Raw genomic sequence first — 21,763 nt, 5'->3', positions numbered from 1 at the left:
TGAACCCAGGACAGCCAACCTTCGCTCACTGTATTGGTGAAACGGACCGCCGGCCTACTGATCAGGAGCACATGGAAGGCAAAAAAACATCAGTCAGAAGATCAAGCTGAGAATCTTCAAGTCAAATGTGATCAGCACCCTCCTTTACGGATCAGAATCATGGAAGATGACCAAAACCATCAGTAACAGGCTTGATGTCTTCCAAAACAGATGCCTCAGGCGCATACTTAACATCTTTTGGCCAAATACTGTTACAATATCCTAGTTATGTCCCTTGTTTCCCCTCTCTTCCAAGTGTGTGTCTGAGTTATCTAATAAATATAACAGCTTGTCTCGGAGTGTTAATTTGTATTCTGTTCGTCATCAGTCAGGACACCAAAACATAACAAATATCATCACCAAAGAAGAACTGACACCGAGTCCATCACCACGTACGCAGGTTCAACGAAGGCGTTGGCGATGGATTGGACATGTGCTCCGCCAGCAGACAGCAGACCTCTCCAGAGTCGCCCTTCGATGGACTCCAGACGGCCGAAGAAAACGAGGCCGCCCAAATGAAACTTGGAGAAGAACAATGGAAAGGGAGATGAAAGGAAAGGGCTGAAGATGGGGTCACCTGGAGCGGGTTTCAGCCGATCGACATCGGTGGCGGACTCTGGTTGAGACCTTATATATACAACCTGATGCACGAAGAGGAATAGCTAGATATATAGATAGCTTATTTCAGCTATGTTCATGTTTTATCGTCTTTGGAAAGATCGATGCTTTTACAGCAGTTTGTAACAACTATATCGCTTTAGAGTAATGTGGTACACCATTCAAGTAGTTCCTATACTCACTTCTGCTTCTGTGGAGCCGCCATGTGTACACATACCATATAAAGTTTTGCTCCATTAATGTGAGAATTTTAATTTTGTAGAAAATATACAAGCTAAAACAGAAGAAGACTATTTTATACCATTATCAATAATATTTACCGGCATGAAAGTACGCAGAGTTGCCTGTTCAGTGAGGGATCGTACTGGCAATAGTGGATGCGGTGGTACAAGGTAAGATGTGCTTGTACAAAGCACACAACACACATCGTTAAAGATGTTAGCTTTGGCTTCGAAGATACTAAATACTATACTATCATTGCTTCAATCGGCCACCCCCTACCGCCTGCCCCATATGATTCATAATTCCAATAACACGCTTTCTTTTATCTGAACTAGGTACGGATCAGTACTAATTTTTAACTTGGATTACAGTCATTTAATCAATTAATGAGTTTCAGATTAAGCACACGCGCGCGCGAGCGCACGTTCATTCGCAGACTACGGATAAATACGAGACTCGAAAGCTGTGTAATTAATCTTAAATAAAATTACTTGGTAATTTAAAAACATAAACAATGGAGGTAAAGCGCCTTTTTATATGTCAAGAATTCGTTTCATAGAATTACCAGACACCAGATTATAGTTTTGGAATTATTCTGTGATTTAGTGCATTTTGTTTTCAGGATTTTGGATGGTGACTGTGTGAAATACTCTTCTATTGGAAAATATGGACTTTATTCTGATCTAAAGAAAATGGATGTCGGTCAAGAAAAATACAGTCATCATCATTACACCCATCATCCTAGAAGTGCCATCTCCTTGATTACAGAACTTGGATCAGAAAGCAATGCACATGGTCTGGCAAAGATTGTGACTTCAAGTGATACAAAAAGAAAGGTACGTGAGTGTTTTGTGTAATCGAAGCATAACTTGAGAGAACAGCTGGGCTTGTGGATTCCCCTGTATGACTGTCAACCACTTTTACTGCTGAACTTTAAAACTCAGGAATTAAAAGTATACAATACTACATATTATTTTCAAAATTCAAGGCTGAGTTCAGTACAAGATATCCTCACATCCCTCCACCCAATGAAATCCAAATGAATAACATCCTTCTGATTTTGAGTTTCAAGGTAACATACATTACTGTGCACAGAAAGAATATATTTTGGTATACTTATGGGAGAATATTTTTCAGTCATTCACTTGAACTATATGCATACAGCAATACTTTATATATTAAAATAAAATTATAAAATCTTTCAAACTAATGTGAATCGAGCCAGGAGTCCCTTTATCATATTATGAAATATGAAAGAGAAATATTAATTTTCCCTTTTTTCCAAAATCAAAATATGCATCAGGAGTTTTACAATGACAAATAAATTGGAATGTAACAATATACGCAAAATGTGTGATAAAAGTCTGAAATGGTTTCATACAGCTTATCAAGCACATCTTCACCACAACAGACATTAATTGTTATTTATTGTTATTAAGATAAACTAGAACTGTCTGACATAAACGATGGAGCTCCAGCTCAAGGCATATCAAGCTACTTTCTCTTTATACAGATGTGTATCTCAGTGAAGGGCATGTACAATGCCATCTTAAATGTTATGAATTCCATTTCTGCACTATACAGCGAACAATATACTGACTAGTAATTTTTTTACATATTAGAGGGTGGAAATTGAAATGTTCAGAATCTGGTAAGACCCGGTCTTCATTGTATATATAAATAGCCTGTGTCACTGGCACAGCCTTAATTAACAACATGCTACTTCTATTTTTTTCATTTGTAAGCTGTTAAGATGTACCTTTAGGCTTAAGCAAAAGCTTTGAATTATAATGGGCTGGTTTTTTTTGTATCTATTAAATTTTACCTTTTTTGCTAGTTAACATTGTTTACTTACTTACTCATTTTAGTCATATTTTATATTGTTTTATCATTGATGAGTCATTGTCTATCCTTTTAGCTAAACGTATGTAGCTAGTGTTTTTCACCATAATATAACCTCCCATTGTTGACATGGCGTTAACAACAAACTTACAAACCAACCCTTATTTATTTGACTGCTTTTGCCATTTTACATTGCTTGCTGATTGTTTTGACACCTTTTTGGGTATATTGTTAGATAAAGTTAGATATATTCTTTTAAATGGTATTGCAGGCAAACCTCTTTCTTGTTATGATTAGCTTCTATCATTGACATAACATTAAATATCAATAACAGATTCAAGTTTCAGAAAAAATTAACGCAGTGCATTAATACATTTTTGCTAATCTAATTGTGGATGTTATGCCGTGTACATAAGAAAGATTTATAAAGGATATTTAGAGGGGAAACTTCTACCATGTTTAGAACAATGCCAGCAGAAACTCGTTTATATAAAATATGGTTTGTGATTTTGTGTGGTACTTTCCAGGTCATATGGGCATTAATGGTTATCATTGGATTCACAGCTGCCACTCTTCAGCTTTCACTTTTGGTCAGAAAATATCTCCAGTTTCAAGTGGTTGAACTTTCCGAGATCAAAGATAGTATGCCAGTGGAGTTTCCATCTGTAACAGTCTGCAACATAGAGCCCATTTCATGGCGTAAACTACGGCTGCTATTTGAAAACGGAGAGGATACTGAACTGATGCAGTGGCTGAATTTTACAATGAGGTGAATTTATATGTATATAAATATGTTTTTGTCATTTTGCTTTGGTGATCCCTTACTGAAAATAGACTATTTACACTTGCTACAAGCAAAAAGATAGGTTTGGGAAAACTGTAAAAGTGTAGGAAATCCCAAAAGTGATATCCAGTCTTTGTAAATTGTAAAGTAAGGGAATGTAAACTGTCTGGTAAAAACCTATAAACTTTTTGTTAATATAGAGTGAAAATAAGTTAAAAGCTGAATGAATGCTAGAAATATGTTGCTGGCCTGAAGAAGCTCCTAATTCCAGACAATACCTAACCTTTTCTCTTTGACCAGATCCTTTAATCCTTTCCATTCCACAACAGTTGTATTACTAAATCTGGCCTGATCTGGGCTAAACAGCCTGCTGAACAACACCTTAGTCTCAGTTAGCATGTTGGCAGCTTTATATCAACTAAAGGGAGGAAGTTGTCAAGAAAGATTAACTGGTTTGAGTGGCTGCTCTGTCGTGTTTTGTAGTTCTGTGACTGTATCAAATTGTTTACTCCTGTAAACCACATTTTTCACTTATGGTCTACGCAACCCATTCATCTGGGTCATATTGCCATTTTTTGTTTTCCTTTTGCTTTATGGATACTTCTCACCATTTCTCTGCAATTATTATTGTTTATTTCTGAATTATGGACCATGCAATCATTGTTTTGTTTTATCTGCATCTTTGTGCTCTGCTACAACATGTTTAGATTTTGGATCTGTGTGTGTACAGAACACTAACTGCACTCCCAGTTTCTTGCCTTTCATCCTTTTTTTTCTCCATGGATATTTTTCAACAACTGTATGATATCTGATACTTTCTCGGTTCTAGAACCGAAGCCCTAGTTCCCCTACCAGTTAGTGTTATTGTATCTTCTTGCCTTTTTTTAAGCACTTTGAGCCTACCTTTCATCATCATCAAGCTATTAATGATGGGAAATTTTGACTGACAGAGATGGGAAGTTCTTAGTCAAAAAACAAAGGAACTTGACTAGTGAAAAGTGCAGCCATAGCAAAATACAACTACAAAATATAATGACAAATGCAAAATTTGTAAAGCACATACTCACCTCCTAAGGAGCATATAGCGCTTAAGAACAAGAACAAAATATGGACAGCATACAAGGGACAGGAAAACAAATAGCATATGAGCTATACAAAAATAAACAACTATATTAAACAAAGAATAAAATCCTTATGAATATCTAATATTAATTATGTTATTATTATTATTATTATATTTATCTAATATTTGTTATTTAATATCTTTATTAATCCATTTTAGGGATTTGTTACTGTGTCTGCTGACAGTACCATTAGAACATCACTTTACATAGCGGTCCGGTGGCGCAACGGTTAGCGCCTGTCACCAATACAGTGAAGATTGGCTGCCCAGAGTTCATTTCTCGTCTTGGGCACGCTGTTCTTTCTCTGCACGTGGCATCTGTTTACAGGGCTGGCTGCTTGCCGTAATATAGCCTTAGTTGCTGACACGGCGTAAAACACCAATTCCCCCCCCCCCCCCCCATCACTTTACATAAAACATCACCAGGAACAGAAAATTTCGACCTTTGATTCTAGTTCTTCGTTTGTAATCATTTAAGTAGGTATTAAAGCATTTCTTCTTCTTCAGCATTTGGCAGGTTTTGCCTTATATCCTCAGTCCCATGAAGGCCATAAACTCCACTGTCTGGTGTCGGTCAGCACCCAACCCCAAAAGCTTGACATCTACAGAGGTGTTTGAGGGCCAGATTTTTTTGTTATGCTTTTGTAGAGTGAACAGAATTGCAGAAAATGCTGTGGTGTTTGGTCTCATATTCCACACAGGCATAGGACTGAGGTTTTTATGTTAATCCTCTTGAGGTGGCTGTTGAGGATGCAGTGTCTGGTCCTCAGTTGGAATATGTGGAATATAGCAAAGCAGTTGCTAGAGGATGTCTTTATGTTGAATGCTTCTGCTAATTTACTTATAGTACTGATTTTTTTCTGTTATTTGCACTTAGTGTGCTTGCTTCCTTGTATGATAGATGATGTTGGCTGCTCTTTGCTGCTGCTTTCTTTGGCCAGCTGGTCTACCCTCTCGATCATTTCTAGCAATCCCTATTTGTGTGCTGGTATCCACTTCAGAACAGTCTTGGCTTTTTGAGTAAGCTTGTTGACGTTTGTCAGGGACTGCATTGTTTGGTCAGCTAGGTTTGAGGTGAGTGCTTATAATGCAATATAGAGTTTGATCGGGTACATAGACCATAGACTGAACAACAGGAACGACTCTCCCATCATCGCCAGATTTACATTTTTCAAAGACAGAGTAAATGTCATGAAAGCTAAGTACAAATTAAAAGGATCAAAAATTTTTATTGGAGAAGATTTATCATCGCAGGTGCGTGAAATGAGGAAACTACTGCATGACCCCACACATGACGAAAGCGAGAAGTGAAGGAAAAAGGGTGAAATTGGTTTTTGATCACCTATATATTGATGGGAAGAAATTCTATGCTGATGCAAACGGTGCCCTTACTGAAGAAAGATAGAATTCTGGCCGCCCTGCAAATCATTCCGCTTCCACAGATAAAAGAGACAAGCGTCCATCAAGTATACCTGGTGTTACTCATTGGTCGTGTGAGAGTGTTTACAAGTCCAAGGACATTAACCCCAATGAAGACAGACAAAAACAAATGAAAGTTACATCCTCTGATTATGGAAATGGAAACAGTGGTGAAGAAGAAAGTGCTGGCATACATAATATGCTTTCCTTTCTACATTGGAATGTATGTGAACTGCAAGGTAAATTAACGAACAACAATTTCCTATATTACATAGTGTCATTTGACTTTATTTACCTTGTCGAAACACTTATGGAAAACTTTACTTCTACAATCTTTTCAAATTATCACTGTTTCTAAAAACCGGCTATTAAATTTAATAACCAAGGTCGTCGTTTGGGAGGTCTGTTATGTCTAATTAACAATAACCTGATACCATATATTACAAAAATAGACACAAGCTTTCATAATCTGATTGTTTTTCGAATTAACAAAATCCTGTTTAATCTTGATAAAGATATTATTTAATTTATATATGTGCATATATACCACCTGAAGGCTCTCCCTTTTACCCATACTTTGGTATTAACAATGGTATTTCCATCATAGAAGAATATTTGGTGGAGTGTATGCAAAAAAATGGGGATACGTAAGTCATTGTAGCTGGAGATTAGAATGGGTGCTTGAATAATAATGATACTACTGATGCTGACTTTGTCACAGAGTCACTTGTACCTGATAGCCATTCTGTTATGTCAGATAGACTTTCACATGACCCAGTTGTCAATCAGTATGGGAAACTTTTACTTAATCTATGTGCCTCTTTTGAGCTTTATATTTTGAACAGTGTATGTCATGGCGACCCTGATGGTTTCTACACTTACATTGCTGATTCAGACATAGTGTTAATGATTACTTTTTAATATCAAAAGAACTATTTTACACCCATACTGCAGCTATCTCATTGTTTGGCAAGCAGAGATTTGATTCTGATCATATGCCTGTAAATTTGCAGTTAAATATGCAAGATAGAGAACTGATAGGGAAGTCATGTGAAGTAACAAAAAAGAAACGTACACTGAAAAAATTCTTTGCCTGGGATAATAATAATGCCTCTAAATTATAACTAATATGTATAAAGAAGAGACTTTATATAGTTTAAATCAGGCAATCCAATTGATAGACACAGACATACATGGGGCCCTGGACCTATTTAATGGATGTATTAAGGAAAATGCCAAATGTATAGAGAAATGTGTCAATATTTGTAAAAAAGAAGTTGACAATTGGTTTGACCATGAATGTAAAAAAGAAAGACAGGTGGCATGGAAAGCCCTTAAAACATTTTAAAAGTCCCTTCATGTGGGTGACAGACATACGTATTGTAAAATAAGAAGAGAATATAAGAATTTACTAAAAAGAAAAAAAAGTTATTTAATGAAACTATAATGCATAAGTTAAACTCTGCCAAATGTTTTGGACCACACTACATAAAATGTCTACAAAGCGTAGTAATTATAGCAACAAGATTTCCCTTGATACCTGGTATCAGCACTTCAAAAAACTACTTGATAAAGACATTGGCTGCTCTAATAATGATACACCAGAAGTTAACGACAACATTTTTGACCAACCAATTTCAAAAGAAGAAGTATTGCATGCTCTACGAAGAATTAAGAATAATAAAGCTGCAGGCCCAGATATGATAATTGGTGAACTCTTAAAACATTCATGCTCTATTGTAGTAGATTTTTTTCCATAAATTTTTCAACGAATTATTTAACAAGGGTGTTTTTCCAGAAGAATGGACAGAATCAATAATGATAACTTTATTTAAAAAAGGAGATAGGAGTAACCCTAACAACTATAGGGGTATTTCCATTTGTGATGTAGCTAGTAAAGCGTATGGTTTCATAATTAACAGTAGATTGCATAAGTGGATGGATGAAAAACAGGTTGTGGGGGAATACCAAGCAGGTTTTAGGAAAGGATACTCAACTGTGGACCATATGTTTACTCTGTTGGGTTTGATTCAAAAACAGTTTACTCTCAATCGTAAATTATACGTAGCATTTATTGACTTTGAAAAAGCGTTCGACGTAATGTAAAAGTAAGAATCAGTTGTGGAGCACAGTTAACTGACTACATAAACTGTACTAAGGGGGTAAAGCAAGGGGATGTGTGTAGTCCTGCATTATTCTCCCTCTTTATCAACGAAATGGCAGTCAAGATAATCCACAATGGAAAGCATGGAGCCTCCTTATCTTTAGATTATTTAGAACTGTTTATATTACTATTTGCAGATGACGTCTTGATAGCCAAAACAGTGCTGCATCTACCCTGGACTTAAATGTCAATCTAGATAAAAGTAATATTGTAGTCTTTTGCAAAGATGGGTTTCTAGGAACAAGAGAACGTTGGACTTATAACAGTATTGTAATGCCTGTTGTTAATGTATTATATATATATAATGTATAATAATGTATCTTGGATTGCTGTTCTCTACTAAGCTTATTCTCAACTGCATGTCAGGACTTGACAAACAGAGGGAAAAAGGGCTTACTTTTAATAATGAAAACTCTTAGATCGTATAATAGTACAAGTGTGGATGTATTTTTGAAACTTTTTGATGCCCAAGTTCAACCTATATTATAATATGGTGCAGAACTATGGGGATTAGACAAGGCATCTCATTATTGTGAAGAAGTCCACCTTTTCGCCTTAAAACTCTTCCTAGGGCTAGATGGCCGAACCCCAAATGATTTAGTGTGTGGCGAACTACATAGACACCCAATTACAGTAAACTCAGTTAATAAATGTGTTCGACGTTGGCTGAAACTAGTTAGAATAAATGATGATAGACTGCCCCGCAACATCTACAGAATGTTATTTGGTTTAGATACAAAAGGTAAACCAAACTGGGTATCTAATATCAAAAGAAGTTATTTTTTGGGGGGTTTGGTTTTGTATGGCTAAATCAAGGGGTACAATGTGAAAGAATGTTTATAAGTAAATTTAAAGAACGACAAGTTTTGTGTAGATGGCAAGAGTGGGAGGATCACATCAATAGTAGTGAGAGATTTTCCTTTTATTCTGCTTATGGGATTTCAGGAGCTGTCAAGAAATATTTACAAATAGACCTTGATTATTATCTGTTGACAATTCTTGCTAAATTTCGGATGGGTGTATCTAACATTGCAGTTCATTATTTGAGATACAGAAGATATACTACTCTTGACCTTTTATGTCCATTATGTAAATTAAATGAGGAAGATGAAGTTCATTTTGTTTTATGTTGCGAAGCCCTACACCATTTTAAAATACGATACATAAAAAAAAAATGGTATATTAGCCCAAATAAATTTAAAATGAGTTTGCTACTAGCCTCATCAAATGAAAAAGTTGTTAAAAATCTGGCATTGTATCTCTTCCATGCTTTCCAGTTTAGAAAATCTACAATAGAAGACTAATAAGCAATTTTGAATGTATGTTTTTTTGTAATTCTACTCCTATAACCATGTACTGATGTATGTAATATTGTATTATTTTGTTGTTGCTCCCCCTTCAAAAAGGGCAATGGCCCCTTGAATAAACTACTTATGACCTATGTTCTTTCTCTCCATGTGGAATCTGTTTACAGGACTAGCTACTTTGCGGAGATGCAGCCTTAGCTGCTGGCTCAGCGTAAAATAACATCACCCCCACCCCCATACACACACACCCCCCTCAGGTGGCTCTTTGCTGGTACCTTCCTCCATTACTTCAGTAAGAGTGCTTTTTGTGGTACCCAGGATTTTCCTCATACCTAGGTTCTGTAACTGGTCCTGCTTTCTGGTATTAATCGTGGCTGTTCTCCATATTCCAAAATTGGATGGACTGCTTCTGTGTAGACAGCCTTCAAGATCTGTGTATTTGCTAGCCCCATGGGCCCGGTTTCTTGTGCCGGGGATGAACAGCCAGCCTCGTTCTGGCTGGGTGACTGAGCTGGCCCACTCCTTTATGTTCTGCAATCCTTTTTTTTCTCTCAAGGTACTTTCATCTATACTCTTTTTTTTTTTTTTTTAAGCTAATACTTTCCTTGTCACACTACAGTTTTATCTGTCCTATCTTTTGTCTGCACTGGTCTTTCCCTTTCTTCCTTTTCCATCATGCCTTTCTTTTGATCTATTTTCTCTGTGCCTTTTCTGTATTTGCTGTGTAAGGTGATCTATGTTGAGGAAGGATGGGATCGTTGAAGTTTAAGCCTCTGATGGGCTGTGGCCCATCATACCAACACACCTCTTTAGTGGCACCGCTCATTCGCATCCCCTTGTGGTGGGTGGGAAGCAGCAGAAGTGAAAAAAATTCTTTTTATTGTGCCCAAAAGAACAAAAAACACAACTTGGAAAACACAAGAGAAAGAGTCTTTGGACAGTGTATATGAGATGAGAGAGAGTTTGTGAGCAAGAGTATTGAGGAGGTCTGGCCCTGTTTTCTTGTAGTGTAGGGTACAGAACTGGCCCTGCCACTCTGATCCATCTCCTTTTTTGCTATCACTAATGGTTTTAAGAATAATTCTTCTAGTTTTTCTTAAGTTAAGCGCTTATGCTCTGGACAATTCCTCGCCCAGTGTGCAACCTAGAAAGCTTCTGAGGCCCTTCACCGTTGGAATGGAAAACAGTCCTTAGTCCATCCAATTAAAGTAAAACCAAACCAATAACTGAACTCTTCAAAGTTGGTCACGTCAGCTGGGGGGCAGACTACACTGTCCTACTTCACCTGTATTGTGCCCTGGTCCGCTCCAAGCTAGACTAGGAGCGGTCCGGTGGCACAACGGTTAGCGCTGTTAGCGCCTGTCACCAATACAGTGAAGGTTGGCTGTCCTGAGTTCATTTTTCGTCTCGGGCACGCTGATCTTTCTCTGCACGTGGCATCTGTTTACAGGGCTGGCTGCTTGCCGTAATATAGCCTTAGCTGCTGACACGGCGTTAAACACCAATTCCCCCCCCCCCCCAAGCTAGACTATAGATCCATAATCTGTGTCTGCTCGAGAGTCCTACCTGAAAAGATCCTATTCACCACCAAGGGCTCCACATCTGTTTGGGTTCCTTCCGCACCACTTTTGTACAAGGTTAACAAACAGAAGCTGGTGAACCCCCACTTTCTCTTTGTTGTCTGTAACTTATGCTATCCTATGTCTGTTGCTTGAAAGCTCACCCTGGAAACCCTGCTTACTGTGCTGTTTTTGGACCATGGCGTGCCATTCATACCAAGGAGCAAAACCCATTATTACTTTGTGTGGCATCTCACCTACATGCTGCTGAAGTAGATAATCAGCAGATAGAGCCTCTCCCTCTACTACCAGCTTTTTTTTTGACTCTTCCTGTTCCAGAGATTTGTCTTGATCTTACAGCCTTCAGAAAAGGTACCACCACCGACTATCTTCCTTCAGTGCTTTCATGAACTTCTATCTTGGATTCTGTTCCATCTTCACAGATGGCTCTAAAGTTCCAAACGGTGGCTCTGTAGCTGCAGCAGCAGTTCCATCCTGCTTCTTCAGCCTGATGTGGAAGGCTGCTATTTTCTCTTCAGAACTTCACGCCATCTTGTTTGCCTTGCAACACGTTCACTGCTCTGCAGAGTACAACTTTCGATTATTTCAGACTGCCTTTCTTTCCAAGCTCTTTTTTCCAATCGTTTTCACCACCCTCTAGTTCATTTTCACAAAATTTATTTGGCTGTCATTCATCGCAACAAGGACATTGTTTTCATCTGGGCTGCTGGCCTGCTGGTATCCCAGGCAATGTTCCAGCAGACCAGGCCGCCAAAGCTGTATGCTACTGGTATCATCAGACTGTAACTTTATATTCTTGTCCTATGTTCAGTCCCTGTGGCAACACCACAAGGACACTCAGGACCAAAATAAGTTATATGCAACTCTTCCCTGTCTTTTTGACCTCTTGCCTTCGTGCTGTCCTGTGTGGCAAGAGGAGGCAGTCCTTACCTGACTAAGAATCAGACACTCCTTTGTCACGCAATCACACCTCTTACGAGGTGAGCCATTACCAGTTTGTCCTTAGTGTGAAGGAGATTTTAGTGTGATACATGTTTTAATTACTTGTCCTGAACTCCAGAGTATCGGCCAGCAGTTTTTTTTTACAACAGATTCTTTGTTTTCCTTGTTTAAGTCTGTCCCATGGGGAGCTATTCTTACATTTTTAAGAAGGATTGAGCTCTATGATAATATTAAAGTTTTTTATGTTGATAGTTTTTGTTTTTGGGTTTCAATTTGTTGGTGGCCTTCTGGGCCACAACATTCTTTTTTAACCCTTTACCCACTCTTTTGCATTGTTTTCACTTCTTGTGTTGGGCTTTATTGATTAAGATTTTGTGGTTATATCCCTTGGGGGAATTTACCCCTAAATAGGTAAGATTGCTTTGAGTCACCGTGGGAGACTTAGTTGCAGGCACGACGTACAGCAAGTACAATCAACCAACTATATCTTCTGCTTGTTTCTTTATTGTATGGTTAACTGTCAGTTATGTCGTCTTTTTTTGTGCACATTGTATTGAGAATGCTTCAATATGGGGAAATACTCTTCCACTACTGAATAAAGAGGTATTGGACAGATTTAATAAATCTGTTCATTTATTATATGCTCATAGTTTGCTCTACTACCAATATTAAAAAATGAACCAGTATTTTGTGGCATGTTTTGAGGACATTTTCTAATATTTTATTGAATAAGGAGTAGGGCTAATGCCATAAAGTGTCAGTAAAGTATTCAAGGGGAGTCAGTACTGTTCTTTTCTGAAACGATGTAGAAGGGTAGGCATTCAGTGATTTAAAAATAGGTGGAAAATGCAGGTGAGCTAGGAAAATATTAATACACAGATTAGTTCTGTTAATGTAAGCACTGTCAGTATTGCAGCATTAACTGTACCAGGGAGTATCAGTATATGACATCTGGGAGAGTATCACAAATCAAGACATGACTGGAAACAACAAGAAGTATTTCCCCATTCTAGCCGATTGTGAAATGTTTTATGTTTCAGGTTCAAGTTTGGTAATCAGCATCCACATCTAACATCAATTCGTGCATTTTATGAAAATCTTGGTGATGAGGCTAAAAACATCAGCCATGAGTTAAAGGATTTGCTGATTCACTGTCAGTTTAACCAGGAAGCATGCTCTGTAGAAAATTTTACAACATCATTTGATGGAAACTATTTTAATTGCTTTACATTCAATGGAGGCACTCCAGAAAAAAGATTGCTTATGCATGCCACTGGCCCACAGAATGGTCTTTCTTTGATCGTCTCACTGGATAACGATGAGCCGCCTCTTGGAACTTATGGCGTGTACAATAAAGATTCAAACATTCTCCACAGTGCAGGAATGAGACTTGTGGTTCATGCACCCAACACGATGCCAAGCCCAGTAGATCATGGATTTGACATTCCTCCAGGATATTCATCATCAATTGGACTTAAAGCTGTTCTTAACACTCGTTTATCACAACCTTATGGAAATTGCACAACAGATGCTTTGATTGGTATGAAGTACAAGAACACCTTCTTCTCTTGCTTGCAGGTAATGATACAATCTTTGGAAATTATGAGCCAAGCAGTCTACTGATACCAAAATGATTTAATAAATATAATTCCTTGTTATTTTTCTCAGGTTTATACAAACATTGGTTTAGAAAGATATTTTATGCTTCAAAAAAATTTATTCAATCATTTACAACTTTGTGGGAAAATAATTTTAGGGTAGATGATCGTTTGCTAAATCCTACCTCTTTAAAGTGGAAAATTTTACAGGGCAATAAAATTGTGTTTTAATGGTAGAGTTTAATGGGGCTGTAACCTATGTCATCCAGCTTTATCGTTGAGCAAAAAGTGTTTTAAAACAGCTTTTACTAATGATTTTAGTTCAAGCAGACACTATGACTGATACTTCTTTGACATTCAGTATGTCTATTTGCAAAATATTGGTTTCTGTTGTTAGTTTAAACCTAAGAATTTGTCAGATCAACCCCAATTTCCCTCTTTGTGTAGCTGATTGTGAGAATGCTGGAGGACCAGCAGCAGATGATCAGTGGAAAGAAGACATTTTTTTCATGTTTACATCTAACATTAAGTATCCCTTATAGATGTAAATAAAGTGGAACAGTATCAGTTTCAGCTTCTTGCATTTGTGTAGAGTGGGCTCAAATAAGTACTTAGAATTGGAAAATGCATATTTGGTATTTAAATTAGCTTGTTGACTCACAAAGTTTCTCAAATTTTTATACATTTTTTTTACAACATTTATGCAATCATTGTTAAAACAATGTTTTTGAACATTTTTACAACTAAGTGCAGTGGGCTACACAATTATTAAAGTTGGTGTCTCTCTCCCCCCACCACGCACACACGCGCGCACCTATTTGCATTCTCCTGTGTGCAAACTAAGTATAAATATGTAGATAATCCCAGAACTTTGCTACTTTGTGCTCCTTGTTCCACTTCCAGTCATAAGAACTGCAATCAAGGTGATACCATGGCATGTAGAGTAATAGTGCTGTATGTTGGTTGACGTGAACACAGTTGTTTAGACATGTGGTTAATAAATGAGGGAAAATGATGTTAAAGGATGAAACTTGTAGTACCCCAACATGAACACTTTTTTGAAAGAAAAAGTAAAGGAAAAGAAAAAAAATCCACCAAATCCGGGCACCCTTCACAGTTGTGGGCCTGGGTACACCAGACCCCCACCCCTCTGCTCCTCTCTCTCATCAGGCCTAAATCCCATCCACACAGCCAAAGACACCAGAGGATCTTACCATGGCATAGAATTTTGCTGGAAAGTGAATCCACTTTGGCACAACGCTGAGCAGAGCTTGCATCACAGCACATACAGTTCTTGATGCTGTCTGCTGGCTCACATTTAATAGTTCACCATGAACATTCTGAAAACTGTCTGTGGCATAGAACCTCAATGGCAAGCACACTTGTGACACTAGGGGTAGTGCACCAATATAATATGCGTACATGAGGCTGACAACGTGCCCTCGGCTTAGTTTAAATTTGCATCATATTTATCAATGGGATTAATTCTGTCACAAAAACTCTCTCAAAGCACGCCCCTGTCTTGCTGTAAACAAAATAGTCAGTCGCCTGGGCTTGCCACTCTTGCCTATTTTGGGTGATAGTGAGCAGGTCCTGTACAGGACAGCTAGTCCAGCCTTTGATGTTCGTAAACCAGTTGTTTTTCTGACTACCACAGTGTCAACTACCCTCCAAGGTTCCTTGAAGGATAGTCTTGACGCAATGTCAAGCCAGGTCACATGGCCAAAGACCATCTTACATCACCTTACTGTTAAAAGTAGAGGTTCCTGGTATCCCATGAGTTGTGGCAATCTATCTTATTTCTTTCAAAATCGTTGGTTCTATGTTCTTTGTATGAGATCTGGAGCAGGCTCCTCAGGCATTCATTCTCGAATAATCACCACCATCTTTAACCATTGGTTTTGGTACTTAACAGAAGGGGACTCCACCATAGAGTTAGAAAGAGCTAGGGGCCATCGGTTAATGCAAAATTGAGTCCATGACTATGCCATGTTTCCACTAACTAATGGTCAGTGTGACACCCTTCGGTTAAGGCTTAACCAACATCTATAAATAGCAGCCCAGGTCTCACAGCTGTAGAGGAAACTAAAAGCCCACAAAGCTATTGTTCTTTCTTCCCTCAAGAACAAAAGTTTTGTATACTTTTAGTTTTGTGGAAAGTTTAATGCTAAGCTGATTATGTACCTTGTGAAGTCTCTCTAGTGTCTGACCTGCCTTGTTTGCTGACCCTATCCATCCATCACTCGAGATAATGCTTCTCAAATAATTAAAGCTGTCAGGGTTTTTTATCAGTATGCCATTGAAGTTGATGCTGGGATCCCTTGCAGTGGTATCAGGAGATATAGCACCTCAGTCATTCCTAGACTGATGGTAAGTCAATGCTTTGAATGCTGCAGAAAACCTGTCAAACATCATCTGAAGCTCATTGTTCTTGTGGGCCAGGAGAGTACGGTTATCAGCAAAAAGGGCTTCCTGTATGAATTTGTGGAGGTGCTTTAACTTTGCATTGAGGAAAAGAACACATCCCTGTTTACACTGTTCCTGATGGTGAATGGTTCTGAGGGGTCCTTGTTGCATAGGACTTGACCAGTCATATCATTGTGTAACAGCCATATCACTTTTACAAACTTGGGTGGGCAGCCATATTTTGCTGGCATAACCCAAAGGGCCTCATACAGTGTTGGAGGGAATGGAATAGGTGTTTTATGCCAAGCCAGCAACTCCGGCTATATCATGGTAAGGCACCCAGCCCTGACAGTGTTTAAGGCCTTCATATAGGTAAGGTGACCAGACGTCCCGCTTTAGGTGGGACAGTCCCGCTTTTGACCTCGTGTCCCGCCTGCTCATTGAGCGGTACGCCCAATGTCCCGCTTTCTGGCAAGTCCATCAAATGTCCCGGTTGTCTTTAAAAATCTGAATACCGTACGCTGATTCGGCGTTCTTTGACAGTGACGACACCATCATCGGCACTTGTCCCGCTTTCGCCCCCGAAACGTCTGGTCACCTTACATATAGGTCTTTGTTCTGCTTGGTTCATTTGTTCTACACCTGTCTGATATCATATCAATGCTGCATCCTGGTCAAAATTCACATTGTGCCCCTTGGAGGTTCTTTTCTAAGAAAGTGATGAGTCCATTCTGGAGGATACAAGTGAAGATATTGCCAGCTACAGAGAGAAGTGATATACTCCTGCAACAAGGAAATTGCTATCATTAAGCATTGCTGGCATCCCAGGATGCACCATGCATTTTCTTGTAAAGAATTAACCTCCCTCAATTTGTCCTTGTGCCTAGGATAATTTACAACAGTTTACATAGTTATACATCCAACATAGGTGTCAACAGTATTTTTATACTACAGCTTTTACTTGACAAAGGTTTAAAGCAACATAGACATTAAGCAAAGTTTGACTTTATATTTCATTTTTATAAACTACTGATCTATTTTGTATTTTGTTTGTTTAAAGTTGCTATTCTAGATTCACAAAAATGAGGTCCCAACTCCGAAATATTAAAAATCACTGGTTCTTAGAATTGTTTTCCAAAGATATTGATAAACAGGCCATTAACCCTGCACCACAAACAGAGTAATCCAAGTGAATTATGAAATTCTTAATTTATAACTGTGTACTTTTTGTATTTTATGGGAAACCCAAAGGACACATATAAGCTACTGACAAATTTTAAATGAAATCTTTTAGACTGTTACAGGGGGATTTACACAAGAGTGAATATTTAAGTCAAAAATTGTGCAAAGTACCAAGCAGACTCAAAATATTGGGCTAAGATAGGAGCTTCATTATAATTAAGATGTTCCTTATAACATGCAGTCCTTTATAAACACCTACAGACACGTGGTGAGTGATATGGCAAGTCTAGCAAGCTGTCTTATACCCATTAGTTAGGTCACCCAAGCTAACTAGCATTTAGCCAATCCCCTTGACTTGTGTCTTCATGACTATCAAGGCAAAAAATAGATCTGCCTGGAGTCTTGTTTGCTTAGTTTAGTCCTTGTTACTCCTTGAGGAGCATAGGGCCACAACAACACCTCGCCAGCGGACCAGGTTTTGGGCAGCACCCTTCAGTTGGGCCCATGTTGTTCTGACGTCCTTTGCCTTGCTCTCTACTGTTCTTTTCCAAATCTGCTTTGGTCTCCCAACTCTCCTCTTCCCCCCGAGGGTTCCAGTCAAGTGTCTGCTTGAGGTGTCAGCTGGTTTGCGCAGGGTGTTTCCTATCCAGCCCCATTTGTGCTTTTTGATGTCTTGGCTAGTGGCATTCTAGTTGGTTCTTTTCCACAGGCTGCTGTTGGAGATCTTTTCAGGGCATCTTATTCCCATATATGGCATAGTCATCAGTTGATAAAGCTCTGGAGCTTGTTGTTGGTGTTTGTCACTCTCCAGGTTTCAAAACCACACAGTAGGACTGCCTTCGCATTAGTGTTGAAGATGCAGGTCTTACTTCGGAAGGATAATGCTCGAGAGTTCCAGATGGGGGATAGGCTGTTAAAAGCATGCCTGGCCTTGTTGATGTGGCTTTTGATGTCATCGTCCACTCCACCATCCTTGTTGACAATGCTCTCCAGAAACGTGAAGCCGTCTGTTTCAAGGATGTTCTCTCCTTGAAGTTGGATTTGGAGTTCCTGCTTGTTGTTGATCCTCATCACTTCGGTCTTTCTGTTGACCTTTGAGCCAGTCTTCTCTGCTTCCTTTGCTAGCTTACTCAGTTTGGTTTGTGCATATTATTGCTGATGAAATAGGAGACTAATGTCATCTGCAAAGTCCAGCTCCTTTAGCTGTTTGGTGAAGGTCCACTGGATACTGGTTCTGTTGTCTTGCACATAATCCAGTCAGCTTGTTTGTAATGTTCATGAATTTTTGTTTCTTTTTATCTTAAAATGGTATAGGTATATAATGCAATATGAATGGATAACTTGTTGTTCTGTATAGGCAAATAGTTGAAATTAGCTAGTTAATGGCGTATGGGTATCAGTTCCTATTTACTACTCTCGTCAACAATTCCAGAAGATTTTAGGTGCATGTAGAACAACCACCTTTGCTCACTTTCAAGTTGTCGAGATGTTTTTAGTCATTAATTGCAGTGGCCTGTTAATAGGTTGGGGGACAGATCTGAGCTGCTGGGTAGAGGCAGTATAACAGTGCCTGTGCTATCTGGATACATTTCTTGTCAGAATGCTTTAGAGCAGACCCTGTTATAGTTGTCATGCATGTATGATCTTTAAGTTTGTTAAACATCTCAACATTGTAGATCTGATTACCAGTTCTAATTGATGAGGGAGTCTAGTCATTTTGAAACAGGATTACCTTAAAATAAATTATTTTTGGTGTTTACATTAACCTTCTTTTTTTAGTGCTCTGACCTTGGGTTTCTGATTGCTGTCCTAACATTGTCAAGGCTCTCTTCCACTGGGATATTCCTTATTCCACCTCTCCCTAGTGGCCTAGTCCATTATCTTGGTTGATCTCAATTGTTCTTTCTCCTGATAAGTAACAGGAATGTGTGGAGATTGTCTGTTTTGCAGACTTAATTTTTTTCTGAATTTATTTTGTTTGAGTTAAATTGTCCCTAATTTCTTTAGTTTGAACTGTTTTTGTTTTTATTTCCCATGACTATTACGGAAGGAATCTTGTGCCTCTGGTTGTCAGCTATCAGAAGAAAGTACTGTTTGTGCTGCTGGGATGGATCTTCCTGGAGGTTGGGTATGGTTCCCTTCTCCTCTGCAGCTTTCTCCATCTCCTCTGAACCAAAACAAATTTGTGCATCAAACAGCACTGGTAACCAGTCAGCCTTTGTCTGCAGCCTATAGCAGCCTCTCCCACATTTATTAGGATAAGGGTTAAAGTATCACTTTGGTGAAACAGATGATATAATGTGATACAATTTCACACACTCCACCATTTGCGTCATGGTGGCAGTAATGTTTAAGGTATAGTGCATTTGTGCCTTTAAAAAAATCATAGGGAGTATCTGCTTAGTTTTCACATATATGGCAATTGGTGGGTCTCACAGTTTCTGTGTTTCTGCTAGCGTTTTGTCTGATTCTATGACTGCCATCCTAGTAATGTGCGACACAGTGAGTTTTCATGGAAGCATGCAGAGTTTCAAGGAGTGCTGTTTCTCTTCAAACTAATATCTTCATTTAATTCGAGTTTTTTTTCCTTACAAATTGTAATAAACAGTAGACTTCAAAATATTTTTTTATATAAATTTGCATCAAGTAAAGTAAGTTTATTACCTTGTTGATGAAAGACTGATGCAGAGGTAAATAATGAAAGCTGAGTTGCTGACGTACTTAAAACTCGTAATTTATCAAATTACAGTATTGAAAGAGATTGAGTTTTCAGGAAAGATGTATAATAAAGGTGAAAAAAAGTAAATCTTACAACTATTTTAATGCTTCTTTCCTTTTTTTAATAGGTTTGCAAGCAACATATTATTATGAAAAGGTGCTTCTGCAAATCTTCTGCACTTCCTGAAATTGTAAGTGGAAATGTTAGTTTCTGTGGTGTTATTTACAACTGGAAGAGTATCCTGGCTGAACTAGAGGGCTATACTCTAGGAGATGAAGTGTGCATAAAGCAGCTTGCTTGTGAAGAACAGGTTCTTAAAGAGCTTGCAAATGATCGCTCATATGAAAAAACTTGTCAGTGTTATCAGCCGTGTTATGAAACAACCTACCAAAAGTCTGTTTCTCTGTCCTACTGGCCTTTGGAATTTTATCAGCTTCATGCCCTGCAGGCAAGTTAATTTTCTGCATTTGTTTCTGCACTTTATTTCACATGTTAAATGAGTGTTGTGAAATTACTATTATTTCAGTTGTGTGTGTCACATGCATACAAGTAATAAACAAACAATGCTAAAAGTGCTAATACATTAGGGTAGAGAAATTATAAATGTGTACTTCAGATACTTAAAAACATAAGTGCTAAAATATCACATAGAAAAGAATTAAAAGAGTTATCTGACAGCTTGAAGCCAGGCAGTACAACAACATCCCATGCCATTCACCATTCGTCAAACACAACTAGATGGTGATTGTCACTACTTTCTTTGTCTATGCTCTTTGTTGATGGACTTGATTGTGGAGCAGGCTGTAACTGGAACACTGCCCATACACCCAGCTGTTTTCCAGTAGATATGGGTACCTAAATTGTCAGGGAAGGTAAAGGTGACAAGAGGAGACATTTCACTTCCACCTTTCACTATCCCCATGCCTTTGGAACTCTGGCATTTTACCTTTTTACCAAAGAAGCACACATGTACATACATAACCAGGATTTCCTCGAGTTCAATGGCAAAATGCTGCAAACTTCCACAGGCGGAAAAGCAGAAAGCATATGTGTGCTTATATAACCAGTACTCAAAAAATGCACCATCTGACAGAAGAAGGATTCTTAGCTTTCTAATCTGTAAGTACACACCACTGATAAAGTTTTGATTGATGGTATACTTTGTAAATGAATTTGTAAATGCTTTCCAAAACATACTTGTCCGTCAATCGCTGTGAAGCAGTACAGTACACATGCAACTTATATTTGAAGGGTTTTCAAGAAGAAATAACATTTTTTAAAAATCTTATCAATTAAAATTACACTTTTAATTAATTTTGATTGCAATATATGTAAAGGAAACATTTAAGATAAATGATAAAATTTACATGATAAAGCATTGAATGATTCAGATAGCACAAGCTTAGTGACTTCATGTACACTTGTACACTAAATTTATAAAGTGTACCTAGGTATAAAAAGATTGTATGTAATGAATTTTTTTTTATGCAAATATATATTTACACTTTCAGGTTACCATCAGCTCAGTCTTAAAGGGATTTTGGGGTTAGGGCTTTAAAAAGGACAGTACCAGGAAACCATCCTTGATTTGAAATTGGACATGATAGAGTGAAATAAAATGCTCTGTTCATTCCAACCTCAAGACTTAACATCATCCCATCATGATACATTGAAGATGTTTAAAGAGTCTGTAGTCCCATCAATTTTTTTTTTCAGGGCAGATACCACTAATGGTAATAATAATGGGAACTTATAATGCACTCTCTGCGTAAACCAATAATGATAAATGAAAGATAACAGCCAGTGGACAGTGAGGTA

General features: G+C 38.2%; 1 protein-coding gene across 3 annotated transcripts in view; it reads left to right on the top strand.

The window, feature by feature from the left end:
• The first annotated feature begins 600 nt into the window (after positions 1 to 600).
• LOC112571789 (FMRFamide-activated amiloride-sensitive sodium channel-like) overlaps positions 601 to 21,763 on the top strand; it is a 31,842-nt gene continuing 10,679 nt past the window's right edge. The window contains exons 1-5 of one of the 3 annotated variants that reach the window (XM_025251078.1): positions 601 to 1,049; positions 1,502 to 1,715; positions 3,249 to 3,490; positions 13,081 to 13,618; positions 20,073 to 20,135. In XM_025251078.1, coding sequence (XP_025106863.1) covers positions 982 to 1,049; positions 1,502 to 1,715; positions 3,249 to 3,490; positions 13,081 to 13,618; positions 20,073 to 20,135 — 1,125 coding nt within the window. In that variant the 5' untranslated portion in view covers positions 601 to 981. Of the gene's footprint in view, positions 1,050 to 1,501; positions 1,716 to 3,248; positions 3,491 to 13,080; positions 13,619 to 20,072; positions 20,394 to 21,763 lie in introns of all 3 variants that reach the window. The other 2 variants (XM_025251077.1, XM_025251076.1) reach the window with 2 other exon arrangements.

Source organism: Pomacea canaliculata, linkage group LG9, assembly GCF_003073045.1.
Source record: "Pomacea canaliculata isolate SZHN2017 linkage group LG9, ASM307304v1, whole genome shotgun sequence".
NCBI lineage: Eukaryota > Metazoa > Mollusca > Gastropoda > Architaenioglossa > Ampullariidae > Pomacea > Pomacea canaliculata.
This window is presented reverse-complemented; position numbering and strand designations above follow the sequence as displayed.